Here is a 13,152-nt window from a genome sequence, read left to right as displayed (position 1 = left end):
TGGGTTAAATGTTGCTTAAGACAACCCAATTGCTGGGTAAGAACAACTCAACCATTGGGTTAAAACAACCCAATTGTTGGGTTGGTGCATTTTCAACCCAACTTGGGTTGTTTTTAACCCAGCATTTTTTAGAGTGTATATGCCGTAAAGCAGTTGAATTTTGTATTTCTTTTTGTTCTCGGGTTACTACCCGAAACCTGAAGTTTAAAAGTACTTTTAAAAACTATACAGACCCCGTCAAGCTATGGCAGACATGTCATGTATCATCACAAGAGTCTTGAAAATATATTATGACGGTTGAAAAGTTACCTAGTGCTGTTTAAAGAATTCCAGCGCTTCCTACTCGAATTTACGCAATTATGGAGGAATTCATGTGCGTTCAACTCATAAATACGATCTTTACTACATGACTTGAACACACCATTAGATCCTTCTCTAAAGTAGAAGCTACATTAGTTCTCAAAAGGAGTTCCTAGAACAAAAATCACAGCTGGGTAAAAAGTGACTACATTTTACCCAGTGTAAAATATTTAAACTGTGACCAAAAGCACTCATCATGAATTCGACGCTCAGTGCTTCGTCACACTGCAGGCGTTTTTATATGTGGCTCTCCCATTTAAAAAAAATTGGCGGCCTTAGGAAGAAAACACTTTGCTGGATACACAGCCTTTTTGCCTACTGTTTTATGAATAATGTGAATTTGGATATGCCATGCTTTACTTTTCATATAGTGTGGAAGTATGCATATACCATAATCAATAAATCAGTCATGAGTTAAGTAATATCCAATAGTGTGGTCCTTAGTGTTGATTCTCATAAATGAGGTTCATTGGGGTGTAAAGCTTCTGTAATTCTGACACATATTGGTGCATACAATATTGACACAGTGGCCCTGTTCAGTAAACATTAACTCATTTATGATCCCATTCTATGATTCTCATTCTGCATCAGTCTTTCGATGCTCAGCTGTGACTGCGGATATTGGGGTGGAACAAACCGTAATAAATATTGTGTATTTGTGACTGTTCTTGTCTCCCATGGGTGTGATATTTAGAGATGTGTGTACATACAACCTCATGCAGCTGCACAATGCATAGCCAAACTGCATGTCTGTGTGTGTCTAGCACGTTTGTATTTGTGGTAGAGAAAGTGGGAGGAGAAAGGAGTGTCTGTTTATTGTAGAAACAAACACTAAAAGGTTGAACTCTTATGCAGTGGGTAAACTTTACAAGTCATGTGTTTCTTTCATGGGTCATTAGAGAATGATGCAATGGGAGGGATAGATGGCTCATATTCATTGCAGATGAAAATTATTTGTCTGTGTCACTAGTCATTTATATAGAGAACAGAGTATAAAGATCAAGTGTTCCAATTGTTTTAGAGGCGCCGTATGTTCCTCTATGAGTCAAAAAAACATCTATGCATCAAAAACCAGATCCTACAAACTAAACAGTGTTGTTCCATCAACACTTCAGAATGAATGTTTTGATGAATAAAATCAGTCATCCCAATTTGTAAATTGTTGAGAGAAACTCCCACCCACGGCGCATGGGAAACTGTATCTTGTGCGCGCATTTAAATTAATCACCGGCGTTCAATACTGCCACCATATTTTTTAAGAATTTGCCTTCATTCATCACATGAAAACTGCATCTGTTACTAGCACTTTTTCATTACAAGATTGCGGCAATGTGGCAGTAAGGCTGGGTGCTACGTGATATATACTGTGCGATGGTAGAATTTTGTCAGCCGGTAGATATTTTGCTGCATCATTTATACTGCTGTAGATATATTTGTGCAGCTATCAGTTGGAGAGACTGCTTTACATTATTTACACATGATAGTGACAAAGAAACAATGAATAATGCGAAAATACAGAGCTGGATGTGTCCCAAAAAGGTCAAGATGACGGAGAACTTGTTATTGAAAGGTGTCAGGCACAATAAAAAATAAGGTTTGTTGTTTATAGTGTCACCACTTTCCATATTTGTTTAGGCCTATAATTCAATGCATGTGCAGTCACACATGTATATTGCATATTTGCAACCGCTTCATTTCTGAAGTGAGTATTCACTCAGAATTTAGAGTCAGAGCTATCTTTACAATTTTAAGTGTATCTTGATCATTTTTGACTAATACATATATGCATATTATTGGTAATGCATATTTTTGGATGAACCAATAAGTTAAATATTTTACATATCAAATGCAGCTGTGTTTTATTGTATTATTTTCTCTTTTTATTTGGAATTTGACCAAGGAAAATGTGGAAATGTATGTGCCAGTCTCTGTGTGGTTTGGATAGATTTGCAATGTCTGCTTTGTATAACCGAGTTTGGGTGCTTCCAGGGTAAAGTCCTCTTTTTGGGATCTTGGTCTAACATAACTTTAAACATACTGTGCAAACAAAAGGCTATATATTATGTCATTATTAATCAGTGTAGATTGTTTCTCTATTCCTCACGTTTCTGCCTCAAATTCACACAAGATAACGTTTCTTATGCTACAATGCATCAGATAAAAAAAATAAAAATAAAATTTAATTAAAAATTTAAAAGTTTTTTTTTTTTATCTTGGATGATAGAGAAAGGGACAGTGAGTGACTGGGCAAAAAAAAAAAAAAAATATATATCTAGGCAAATACTGTTATATAAACCCTGGCATTGACTACATATCTTGGCTGTGAGAGGGCCATAGACCTTGATGTATATGCTAATATATTTTACATGTTAATATATTTTAAATAATTAAAATGAAAGTGTGGTAATACATGCTGGAAAATAAATAAGTAAGTACTGAGAAATTTCTGCCCATTTAAATGTTGTTATTCTCTTACCTTCAGCTGAATGCAACAGTATAGCTTTTTTTTCGTCAGGAAAGCTGCTGGTATTGATCTTTTTCAGACCAGGTTGCTTGTTTTCAAAGTAATTTGCCCTCACGTGAGGTAAATTCTTACTGTAAAGACATGATTTCACTCCGTAACGATAAACTCCCACACTGCAGTCTAATTCTCAATTTGGTTTACCCAGAGGTGCTCACTGAGTCATAACATGGTGACCAGCAGAGGGAAGTATTCTACTGCTTCCACTCAATCACCTCACATTCTGTCACCCTGACTGTCCTACCTGAAATCAATTTATGAAATGGAAACAGGTACAACTGTTAATAAATGATAAAGTCGAATGAAATATTAATGGATACATCGAGTTAAGCAAAGCACTGACTGCAAACCTCAGCATTAGCTACGCCGGCCAAGTCCCTCAAGGTCTTGAGTGCTCCTGCCTGGCTTGTTAATGAAAGTAAATAGCTGGTCATAGACAAAAATTATAATTTGGGGTTGAAATAATTGTTCCCGACATTTTATATCACGTATGATAATATCATGTTGATATCTTCCAGCTTATCCTGTAGAAGATCTCTTTAAGCATATCTTCTGTAAATGTAATCTTCCCCTCAGAGTTAACTTTGCGCAATGGCGACTAAAACAGTGTTGCCAGATCTCATTCGGAAAAATAGACAACACGGTTTGACAAAACGCCAAAATGCATCATGTTGCTGCTTATTTACATAAAGTTGTCCTTTACTTGTTGCATCAAATAACCTTATTTGATATATTTGATATTCGTTATAGCCTAACCATTTTAATGACCATATAACTAATATATATATATATATATATATATATATATATATATATATATATATATATATATATATATATATGTATGTATGTATGTATGTATGTATATATATATATATATATATATATATATATATATATATATATATATATATATATATATATATATATATATATATATATGGCCTACAACCAGTTTTTTATTATGATCATAATGCTGGCTTGAGGAGCATAAGCGACTTCTTTCTAAAAAATAATAATAATAATATATATATATATATATATATATATATATATATATATATATATATATATATATATATATATATATATATATATATATATATATATATATATATATCCACAAATATAAGATTACACAACTATGACAACTTTCGCTTCTGAGAATCCCCAAAAATTGAAAAAGGTACATCTTCGCTGTGGCGTGCGCCACAGGAAATCAGTTAAAATGAATGTCTATTCAATTGCTTTGCCTCTGCAAGTTACAGTTTTACGGCCCTAAATATCGGACAACAGGGGAAATAGTTTAATAAAGACGTTATATAGTGTGGCTTTATATTATGGTCTCTATGCACCAGCAAAACCCAGAAATTTGATTGTTCATGTGGAAGTAAGACACACAAAAACTGTAGAACATCATTGCCAATTAAGCAAGAACATGCAAGCTTTTTATAAGCGGACATGGCAACAATGGACTAAATCCTCCTACTCGCGCTTCACTATAGTGGAAGCCCCGCCCTTTTTGACGTCATCTTGATTCGGATCTCTCCTCGCGCTTGTATCAGCTACAACAGAACAGTTCAGGTTGTGGCAGCAGTGCCTGAAGTGCGCCAAACCACGGGATTGTTGCCATATTCTGGAGAATCAGTCTGTTTTCTCGGGAAAAAAAATAGTTCGGGACGGATTTCAGGTCCGTTTAAACATCTTCAGCACCCAACAAAAATAATCTGATAATCCTTACACTCCCAAACTGAGGGAACAGACCGGGACCGTTGGGACTTATAGGACATATTCTGCTTACTACTGCGCAAAACAAAGTACAGAAGAATCGTATTATACATACTTATCGTGGAGCAAACGGATCGGATGCATTAAACGCCCCGTTCTTTAGGGTACTGTTGTTAAAGCTTCTGTTTTGAGGGGGTTGAGCAGCAGCACTGGATTCAACGCTTGGGATGCGGGATCCCTGAACTTGTCTGCTTCTTATCCGCCTCATCGAGCGGACTTTTCATCCGCAGAATCAGATAGATTCGATCAGCAGCCTTGCACGGGCTTTGGATGTGATCTAGATTCCTGGTTGTAGCTACTAAACTCTTCTGCAGACGTCGCACTGAATGCAGTTTTAATAACAGTTGACTTTCTACCGTATAGTGAAGGGTGGACAGAAGTGGATTGTGTTGAAGTTGCATGAATCACCGGATCGCTCTTTGCAGATCGTGTATCAGATCGGATATTTGGCGCAAGGCGTGAAGCGCGATGGCGATGTTGGCGACTTTTTGGATTGTCCTGTTGGTCGCGTTAAACGCTCCAGGTAAGTCCACGAGCTCCACTGAAGGATGCTTGTCAGTCAAATATGCTCTTTTGTCTTTCTTCAGGCGGACACCCGTCGAGACTCATCGGATCTATGTGGTTCATAACTGTGTAAAGTTAGACTAAAACCTCTGATGATGCCATAATTCAGATAAATTGACTCGAACTGAACGCATGAAAACATGAGATACAGGCAGATGGCGATAGTGATGCTCCGCTAGAATATGTGTGCTGCTTGTTATTTGTGAGTTATTGGAAAGACCAGGTAATATACGGGAACGAAAAGATGTTAGTTTTCAAATTAGTTTTGAGATCGAGGATATTTATGTTTACATATAAAAGTGATCATTTATTTATTAGTCTTTGTTCGACAATATCGTTTGACGTAAAATGAGCGGCATGGATGGAGACGGATCAAGTAACCCATAGCGATGAATCGTTCACATTACAATTTAATAATGAATATGAACCTCTTGGTGTAACAATCTCCAGACTGTAAAAAGAAAATTTGGTATAATGTTTTATCATTATATATTATAAAACATATTATGAAATATAGAGTCATCTTTTTTATTATAATAATAATTTCAATCATGCAATCTTGACATTATCTCATGCATCCTTATTTGTGAGCATTTATTCATAAATGCACTGCAAAAAAGCAACAACCTCAAGTTAACTTTTTTTTCTTCTGGTCTATAATTTATGATAGAGTAGCTAGACGTAACATTTATTGTGGAGGTTGCAAAGAAGGCTATTTAACATTTATGTTAGCTGCATTCTCCTACTCCCCATGACTCAAAATTCTGTTATTTTTTTAAATGAGCAATTATTACTGGGAATTAATTTTCCAAGTTCCAAGGTGCAACAGTTTTTTTTCTATTTTTTTTTTTCTAGTCAAGTATGAGTTGGAATTAGTTAACTTTCCCTTGACTGTCAGATTAAAGCTCTTGCTTTGTCTGAGTGATATATGGGTGTGACCCCTCTGTGAAGATCAGAGCGGCCGCCCTCCCTCATCCATACTCTGTACTCGGACATCCTTCCTGTAAATCAAATAGATCACATGGAGTGACATATTAACCTATAATTCAAACATACAATCCCACTTTAAAAGCATCCCTTTCCCTTATTAGCAAGAGTATTCAATTCATGTGCGCTCCCCAGAGTCTCTGACAGTACTACTACTGGCTAAGCGTTAGGTGTCTTTTAATAAACTGCTCTTGAGAGTATATTTTCCAATCAATACTGCACTGCTGACCTCTAATGTTGTAAACAAACTGTCTGATATATTGGCTGGTCTTAGAGCGCTTTTCCGGCCTGCCCCTAGTGTCTCTGTAGAAGGAACTAAGCCAGTCAAAAACAGCTGTTTGGGGTCAACTGAGTGAAAGGCTTATGTGATAACCTTTGCACCTCCTTTCATTGGGTGATTCTTTCCTTTAGTATCTCGCTTTTCCCACTCTTAAGTGATGAATACATCCCTGCATCTTTGATGAAAACATTTCAAGAATATTCTGCAGCTCTTTGTAATGAGAGAATGCTTCACTGATAGTTTTGCAAGTCTCAATGAATGCCTAGATCTTACCATAAGGAGTTGATTTTATCACTAAGCTTCATGTAATATAAGGCACCTTGTGCAGTTGCAAATATCTTCGAATAGCTTGAGCATGTTGCCTTTGGCGTGACTCCAGAAACGAAACAAAACAGTGTCCAAATGTTTGTGCGTCTGTGAGGCTGCTTCCAGATTCAGTTCCTGTGGACTTATTTAGTCATGTGATCTAATGAAACCCAATAACTCAAGGCAAGATGATTCTGGAACTACAGTATAAGTAAAATTGTCGATGGTGGCACACCAAGAGTCAGCATTTTGAGCATTTGTTCCTGTGGGTGAGGGATGACTAAAGAAAGAATTAATTGGCTTGCGTTTCTCACCATTAGCAATGACTGCTAACTTAATGGAGCAAAATATTTAACTTTCTTGACAGTAATGGTATGCATAGCACTAGCCTATTCCTTTCTTTGCAGGGTATAATTTAAGACTTCAAAGTCACAATATATAAAAATGGTGGGAGAGGTTAGGCGAGCATACAAAAAGTCTCAAAGATCCGTTCAGACAAGATCCTTGAGAAAACAAACCCAAGCATGCTCTGTTGACAAGACACCTTGCAAATCTAATGATATACACAACCTGGGCGTAGTGAACACATCCCTCTTTGTTCACCTCTGTTCTGTGTTTACCAGACACTTGCCATGCAATTAACAGCTGGAATGGGGGTCTTAGAAGACATCTGCTTATTGTTTCTCTTTCTGAGGCAAAGCAATCACTCAGCATAAATCAACTCTACGTGCATATGTGCGTGTCAGAGCCGGTAGGGCTGCCCTCCTTCACGTGCAGCCACACGTACAGCTGAATACTTAATGGTGCTGTGATGCAGAGTAAAACAACGAAGCGTAATGAATTATATGGATGCGGTTCTGCTTGCTGTGATCTGACGCCCAAGGCTCTTCCATTGAAAAGCATGGGCAGAAGTAGCGTAATTTATAATGTTATCTGCTTTGAGATTCACGCCCCCTTTTTTTGCCAAGTTGGAACCCGTCAGGCTCATCTATTAATGGGGCAATTTGCAGCCTGTTGGTTGTAATGCAGGCTGAGGAATCTCTCGGGTGTTCTAATCTATTGAATCTCTCCAATGTTCTATTGATAATGCCTGAAATGGCTCAACGCTAGGCCAGATCAATCAATAGATTGATGCTTTATTAACTCACAGGTCTGTGTGACTCTTTCTTGTGTGAAACATAATGGTTAGTGGTCGCCATCAAGCAGTAACCTCCCACAGTCTCTTGAAGTGAATTAAACTGCAATTCATCGACTAAAGACAGGCTCCAGAAGGGAGTCAAATCTGTATCTCCCCCATGTTAAAATGTCTGGTACAAAAAAGTGGTTTTGGTCTATACAGCTAATTTTCCACTTAATGACAACTGTGAGGGGGTGAATTTTTTTTTTTTAACTCATCCGTGTAAATTGCATAATTAAGGGTGTGGCCACTTGAGTGACAGGTGGATTGCCATTATGGTTAAGCTAGGCGTGCAGGGTTTCAGTCATCTCAGCTCCATCCACATCCCGCCGCTTTGTCCATTTTCAGTTATCCGGTAATGATGCGCTGCTAACATGGAAACTGCCAAATTTAGGCTTCAAAAATGCTCTTCAGAAACCTACGGGTGACATAACGGACAATACGTTCATATTCTTTTACAGTCTATGGTCACCATACAGACATTTTCCAAAAAAAATTCTTTTGTGTTCTGCAGAAGAATGATCAGAATAAAAAGTCCAAATTTACTAATCCATATGTCATTCCAAACCTGTATAAAAGTCAATGACATGAGTAAATGATGACAGAAGGATCATTGTTGGGTGAACTATTTCTTTTAGTTCATTCATAGTGCCGTTCCATTTTAATGTGATGGTTTTCTTCCAAAAACAGAACATTTCTCCATACTGACTTGTACGGTGAATTTCAACAACACATGTTGGGCTGCGATACAAAATATGTGCTGTAATTCTCCTTGTTCATATAAAAACACTACGGATGTATTACTCTTCTTTGTGACTAAAATTCATTCAGCAATGCAAAGGATGAAAGGGAAGAGTAATGGAAGGGGCTGTGCTGTTTGATAGTGATTACATGACTTATAGCTGTCCCTTTAGAGTGAAACAGATGCTAGATGGATAATTTATCCTAACCTCCAGTGTTTGGCAAACCATCACTGATTCGTAAATCGTCATTTCCTCCCGTGATAGCTTTTTAGCGATACTTTTTTCCATTAACGGAATGGAAAACTTTTTAAAGCTTCAGAAATAAGCATTCATCATAGTTCTTTTTTTTCGATTTAAGGAGCATTTCGTGGAGGAGTTTAAATCTATACCATAATTATTTGAGCCCACCACAAACATCAATTTTCCTAAGAAAGCTGTTTCAAGGTGAACTACCTAGGAAAGTGGTTTGTGTGTACGTGTTGGAATCAGTCGGGTTAATCTGAGGTAGAAAATGGCTGAATGCCCAAAATGCTTTTTCACCTGTATTAAAACACTTTCAGCTACTGGATGTACAATATGAAAGGTACTTTACCTGTGACATTTTTCATTTAAAATATAGAGGATCACTGCTTTTTATCCCTCCGAAATTCATTTTATGATTAATACAACTGCAAATGGCAAGTTTCAACCCATCAATCAGTTTTTTTTTTCTTCAAAAATAAGAGGGATTTGTGATATGTCAAAAAGGAAAGTCATTTCTGTATTTTCTGTTCTTTGAAAATGTGTACAGATGAAATGCTCACAATTAGACAAACTGTCAATAGAGAGACAAAAGAATAGGGTCAATACAGATTTTTAGGTCGACTTAATATTTTACTAACCAGAATGTCACAGAATGGAACAAATACCCGGTTGGCCTTGTTACCCGTGAGTCCTCTTTCCGCAGAGCGCGACAGCTGATTCTGTGCGTTCTGCTCTTTGATCACAAAGTCTTGCCTGATTTGTGTAGAGATGATCCTGTGGTTCATGTAAAAGATCAGGATTATTTTCCTGGCTGGAGGAATCATGTTTGAATTTCGTTTGAAGTGGTTCAATCAAGAGAGAGAAGAAGAACATCTTGTGATATTCCCCCCTTGCGTGTTTTGATTATCCCATTGAGTGTGAAAGCCATATTTGAGTGGCGTTTTTAATTTGTGAGTTTTGCCAACGCTCTCTAAATTGCTGCGATGAGCAATATCAGATCGCCCAGGGTCTTTCACGGATGTGCACTAGAAAGATTACAAATGCGCGAAAGGGGGAAATATACGTTGTTTGCTGCAAAAGCTCGGCTCCCTTTCACGTCAACTGGATTTACTCTTTTCTTTATGTGCAATGACAGGAATTTGGTCATTCACTTTGAGGTCAAAAGGCGACCCTATTAATGTCAGCTTTCTTTGAAGGTCTAAGTGATATACAAGCTGTTGTGACCCCCACAATAGATGGTTTAGCTGGCAAATAAGTGTGTGTGTGTGTGTGTGTGTGTGTGTGTGTGTGTGTGTGTGTGTGTATGTGCGTGTGGGTGTAAAACCATCACTTGTTCCACTCCACCATGAGAAACAGGGGTAAAGTCAGACAGATGGTTAACACTCCTCAATTGTATTTCCAAATGTGTTGAAAATCTGTTTTATTCCCAAATAAAGTGTTCATTACTTTTGCATTAGGTTACGTGCCTTGACATGAGTCCCATAACGTTTTAAACCATTTTCAATTCACATCAGAATATATTGCATGAGCTGAAACTGTTTCGGTGAAGGGACCTGCTTTTAGCAATTGCAGTCATGCTTTGATGCCGTTTAACACTTAAAACCGTTTTTCTTTTACGGCTTTTAACAATGTGTTGCATTAAAAAGCCCGTTTCTATTTATTGATTTCATCCGTCAGTGTGCCCATTCATTGAACTGGCTGTTAGCCTTGCATTTTAAATGAGTTGAGACTGTAGAGTTCCGTATTTTTTTACTTTTTAATTATTTTTTTATTTAATTTTTTTTCAGAGGAGAATTGTGCCTACTAAACTTGATTTCATATGTTTTATGCAATATATATATATATATATATATATATATATATATATATATATATATATATATATATATATATATATATATATATACGGCCTTGCAATATATATATATATATATATATATATATATATATATATATATATATATATATATATATAGCTAAAAGGCAGGATCACATATATTTGTGAGGGCAATCCCGTAATGAATTGTGACCAGCTCTGTAAAAAAAAAAAAAAAAATCAAATGTAAATCAAATGGCACATTTAAATTAATTAAATATTGAAAAATCTCTTCAAAAACATGAATTTTTGGAGGTAACAGAAAAAATGAAATTGCATCAAGTTTGTGTGCAAATCCAGAACAGAGATCAGCCAAAATAAACTGACCAGTTTTTGCTTTAAACACATTATCGGCCACCGGTTGGTTTCGATTTATGGCCAGTCGACCGGTGCATCTCTTATTAGCAACATATTAACACCAAACTCTGTTGAAATCAATGTGGATTGAGTCTCCTGTGCACTTTGCTACATTTATAATGCTCAGAAATGTTGTCTATGTAGAACGGTCAAAACCATTTAATGAGGTTTGATTTCACAGAAAGCAGCGTCCTTTGTAGACAGCAAGGCCGCTTGCTAAGTTTTGTAACCGAGCCACTTTAATTGGTATCTGTTTAAATATAGCCTTTCATTACTGTAGTGTAACACAAAATAAGCTGTGATTTACAGGTAAGAAAGCAGGAGAGGTTATCGTGTACCCCTCATCACCAAGCAGAAGTGATCTATGGGGTCTGCCCAGTCATTCTTGAAATTAACATCGTAGAAAGCTATTAACACGAGCCATCCACAGCGGTGCTTGAGATGAAATTGACTGTGCCAAAACAGCAGCAGCATACTCAGTCCACTCAGTGCACAAATGTCTAGCAAAAAAACACTCAAAATACATCACAATAGTTGGCTGTGTTATGGGTCGATGGGTAGGCTACTTGCCGCCAGTCTTTCGTCATAAAGAAAATATGGTCAGAATGATGAGGTTTTATGGGGGTATGGAAAGTGTTGATTATCTTCAGATACGTGCTGTGTTTGCAACACTGTTTTCATAAACTAGATTTCTGTCATTATTGATAGATCAAGGTAGCCTAGAAATCTAGACGCACACTAGCGGCAGCAAATCTAATCTGCCCGCGAGTGTTGTCTAGCAACTCTCAATACCCTTCTGAGCTGTAAACGCCAAACTCTTGCCGGGCCAATCACATCATGTATAGATTCGGTGGGCAGGGCCATAATGACGACGGCCGAGTTGTTTGCGTGCTTCTAGCAAACACAGAAACTGGCGAACGGCGGTCTTTCGAATCAGCTTTGACTGCGAGTCTGGAAGACTTGGAGTTAAGCTTTTCTCTGAGAAAAGAACAAAGTACGGCACTGAAGTCATTCTTAAAAAGGGAAGATGTGTTCTGAGTTTTGCTGACCGGATACGGCGAATGTTTAATCTATCAACAAGCTCTGTTTCACCTTCGTTGTTCTGGTTGGTTGTAGCGCTATCCTATCGCGTGCAGAGGGAGTTTGAAAGACAACCGTTTATCCCGCCCCTCGGATTGAGCCCTGTCTATGGTGAGTTTCCAGACCAAACATCTTGATGTGGGTCTGGCTTGTCAGGCTAAGATCAAGGAGCAGGATTTGGCAAAATTATGACTTCATTAACGTACCCTGGTCATTATTATCACCTCTTTTTCCCATTGTGACCCCAATAAGACCCAATCGACTAAAGCATCACACAAACCTTGAAGTTGCAAATGGCTTATGTTATCTTCCAAATTGCGACCACAGTGTCATTTCAAGGATATGAAAATGCATTGTTCTTAAAATGCATATGTGTAGCGTTAATTAAGTCTGATCCACTTCAAATATTATGATTTGTCTGGTAAATCATAGTATGCATATTCAATGTCTGCTTGGTACTTATTTATTTCAGCAACTTTTTCAAAAAATTACATATAGAATTTGATGTTCGATAAACTCATTGGAATGGTGTTGATCTACCAAGAAAGTTGTTAAAAATGTTAAAAATAGTTTTATTAACTGACATTATTCGGTTACATAAAGCTTAAATGCTTATATTGATCACTAAATGCTGCTTGTGGTGTCATGACAATAATAATTTCATTTTAAAGCCAGCCCCCCATGCTTCACTTCTTTTCTCATTGCTCTTTAATTGTTTTCACTGTATTGTGCGCTCTGGGTATGGGGGAGGCTGGGACAGGTCTGTGCGGTATATTCACTCATATAGATCATTGCCTTTCAGGCTGGTTAAAGCGATTTTTCTCAACTCCAAATCCCCATCTTAGTTGGATTAAACATTTTGGGGGAATG

The 13,152-nt window shown here is 37.3% G+C and overlaps 1 protein-coding gene across 1 annotated transcript in view; it reads left to right on the top strand.

Moving 5' to 3' along the window:
- The first annotated feature begins 4,395 nt into the window (after positions 1-4,395).
- Positions 4,396-13,152, top strand: part of nectin1b (nectin cell adhesion molecule 1b) — a 321,725-nt gene continuing 312,968 nt past the window's right edge. The window contains 1 exon segment of the mRNA XM_067419324.1: positions 4,396-5,192. Coding sequence (XP_067275425.1) covers positions 5,138-5,192 — 55 coding nt within the window. The 5' untranslated portion in view covers positions 4,396-5,137.

This window comes from Pseudorasbora parva, chromosome 16 (genome assembly GCF_024679245.1).
Source record: "Pseudorasbora parva isolate DD20220531a chromosome 16, ASM2467924v1, whole genome shotgun sequence".
Classification (NCBI taxonomy): domain Eukaryota; kingdom Metazoa; phylum Chordata; class Actinopteri; order Cypriniformes; family Gobionidae; genus Pseudorasbora; species Pseudorasbora parva.
Note: the sequence above shows the minus strand (reverse complement) of the source record. Positions and strands in the feature narration are given on the sequence as shown.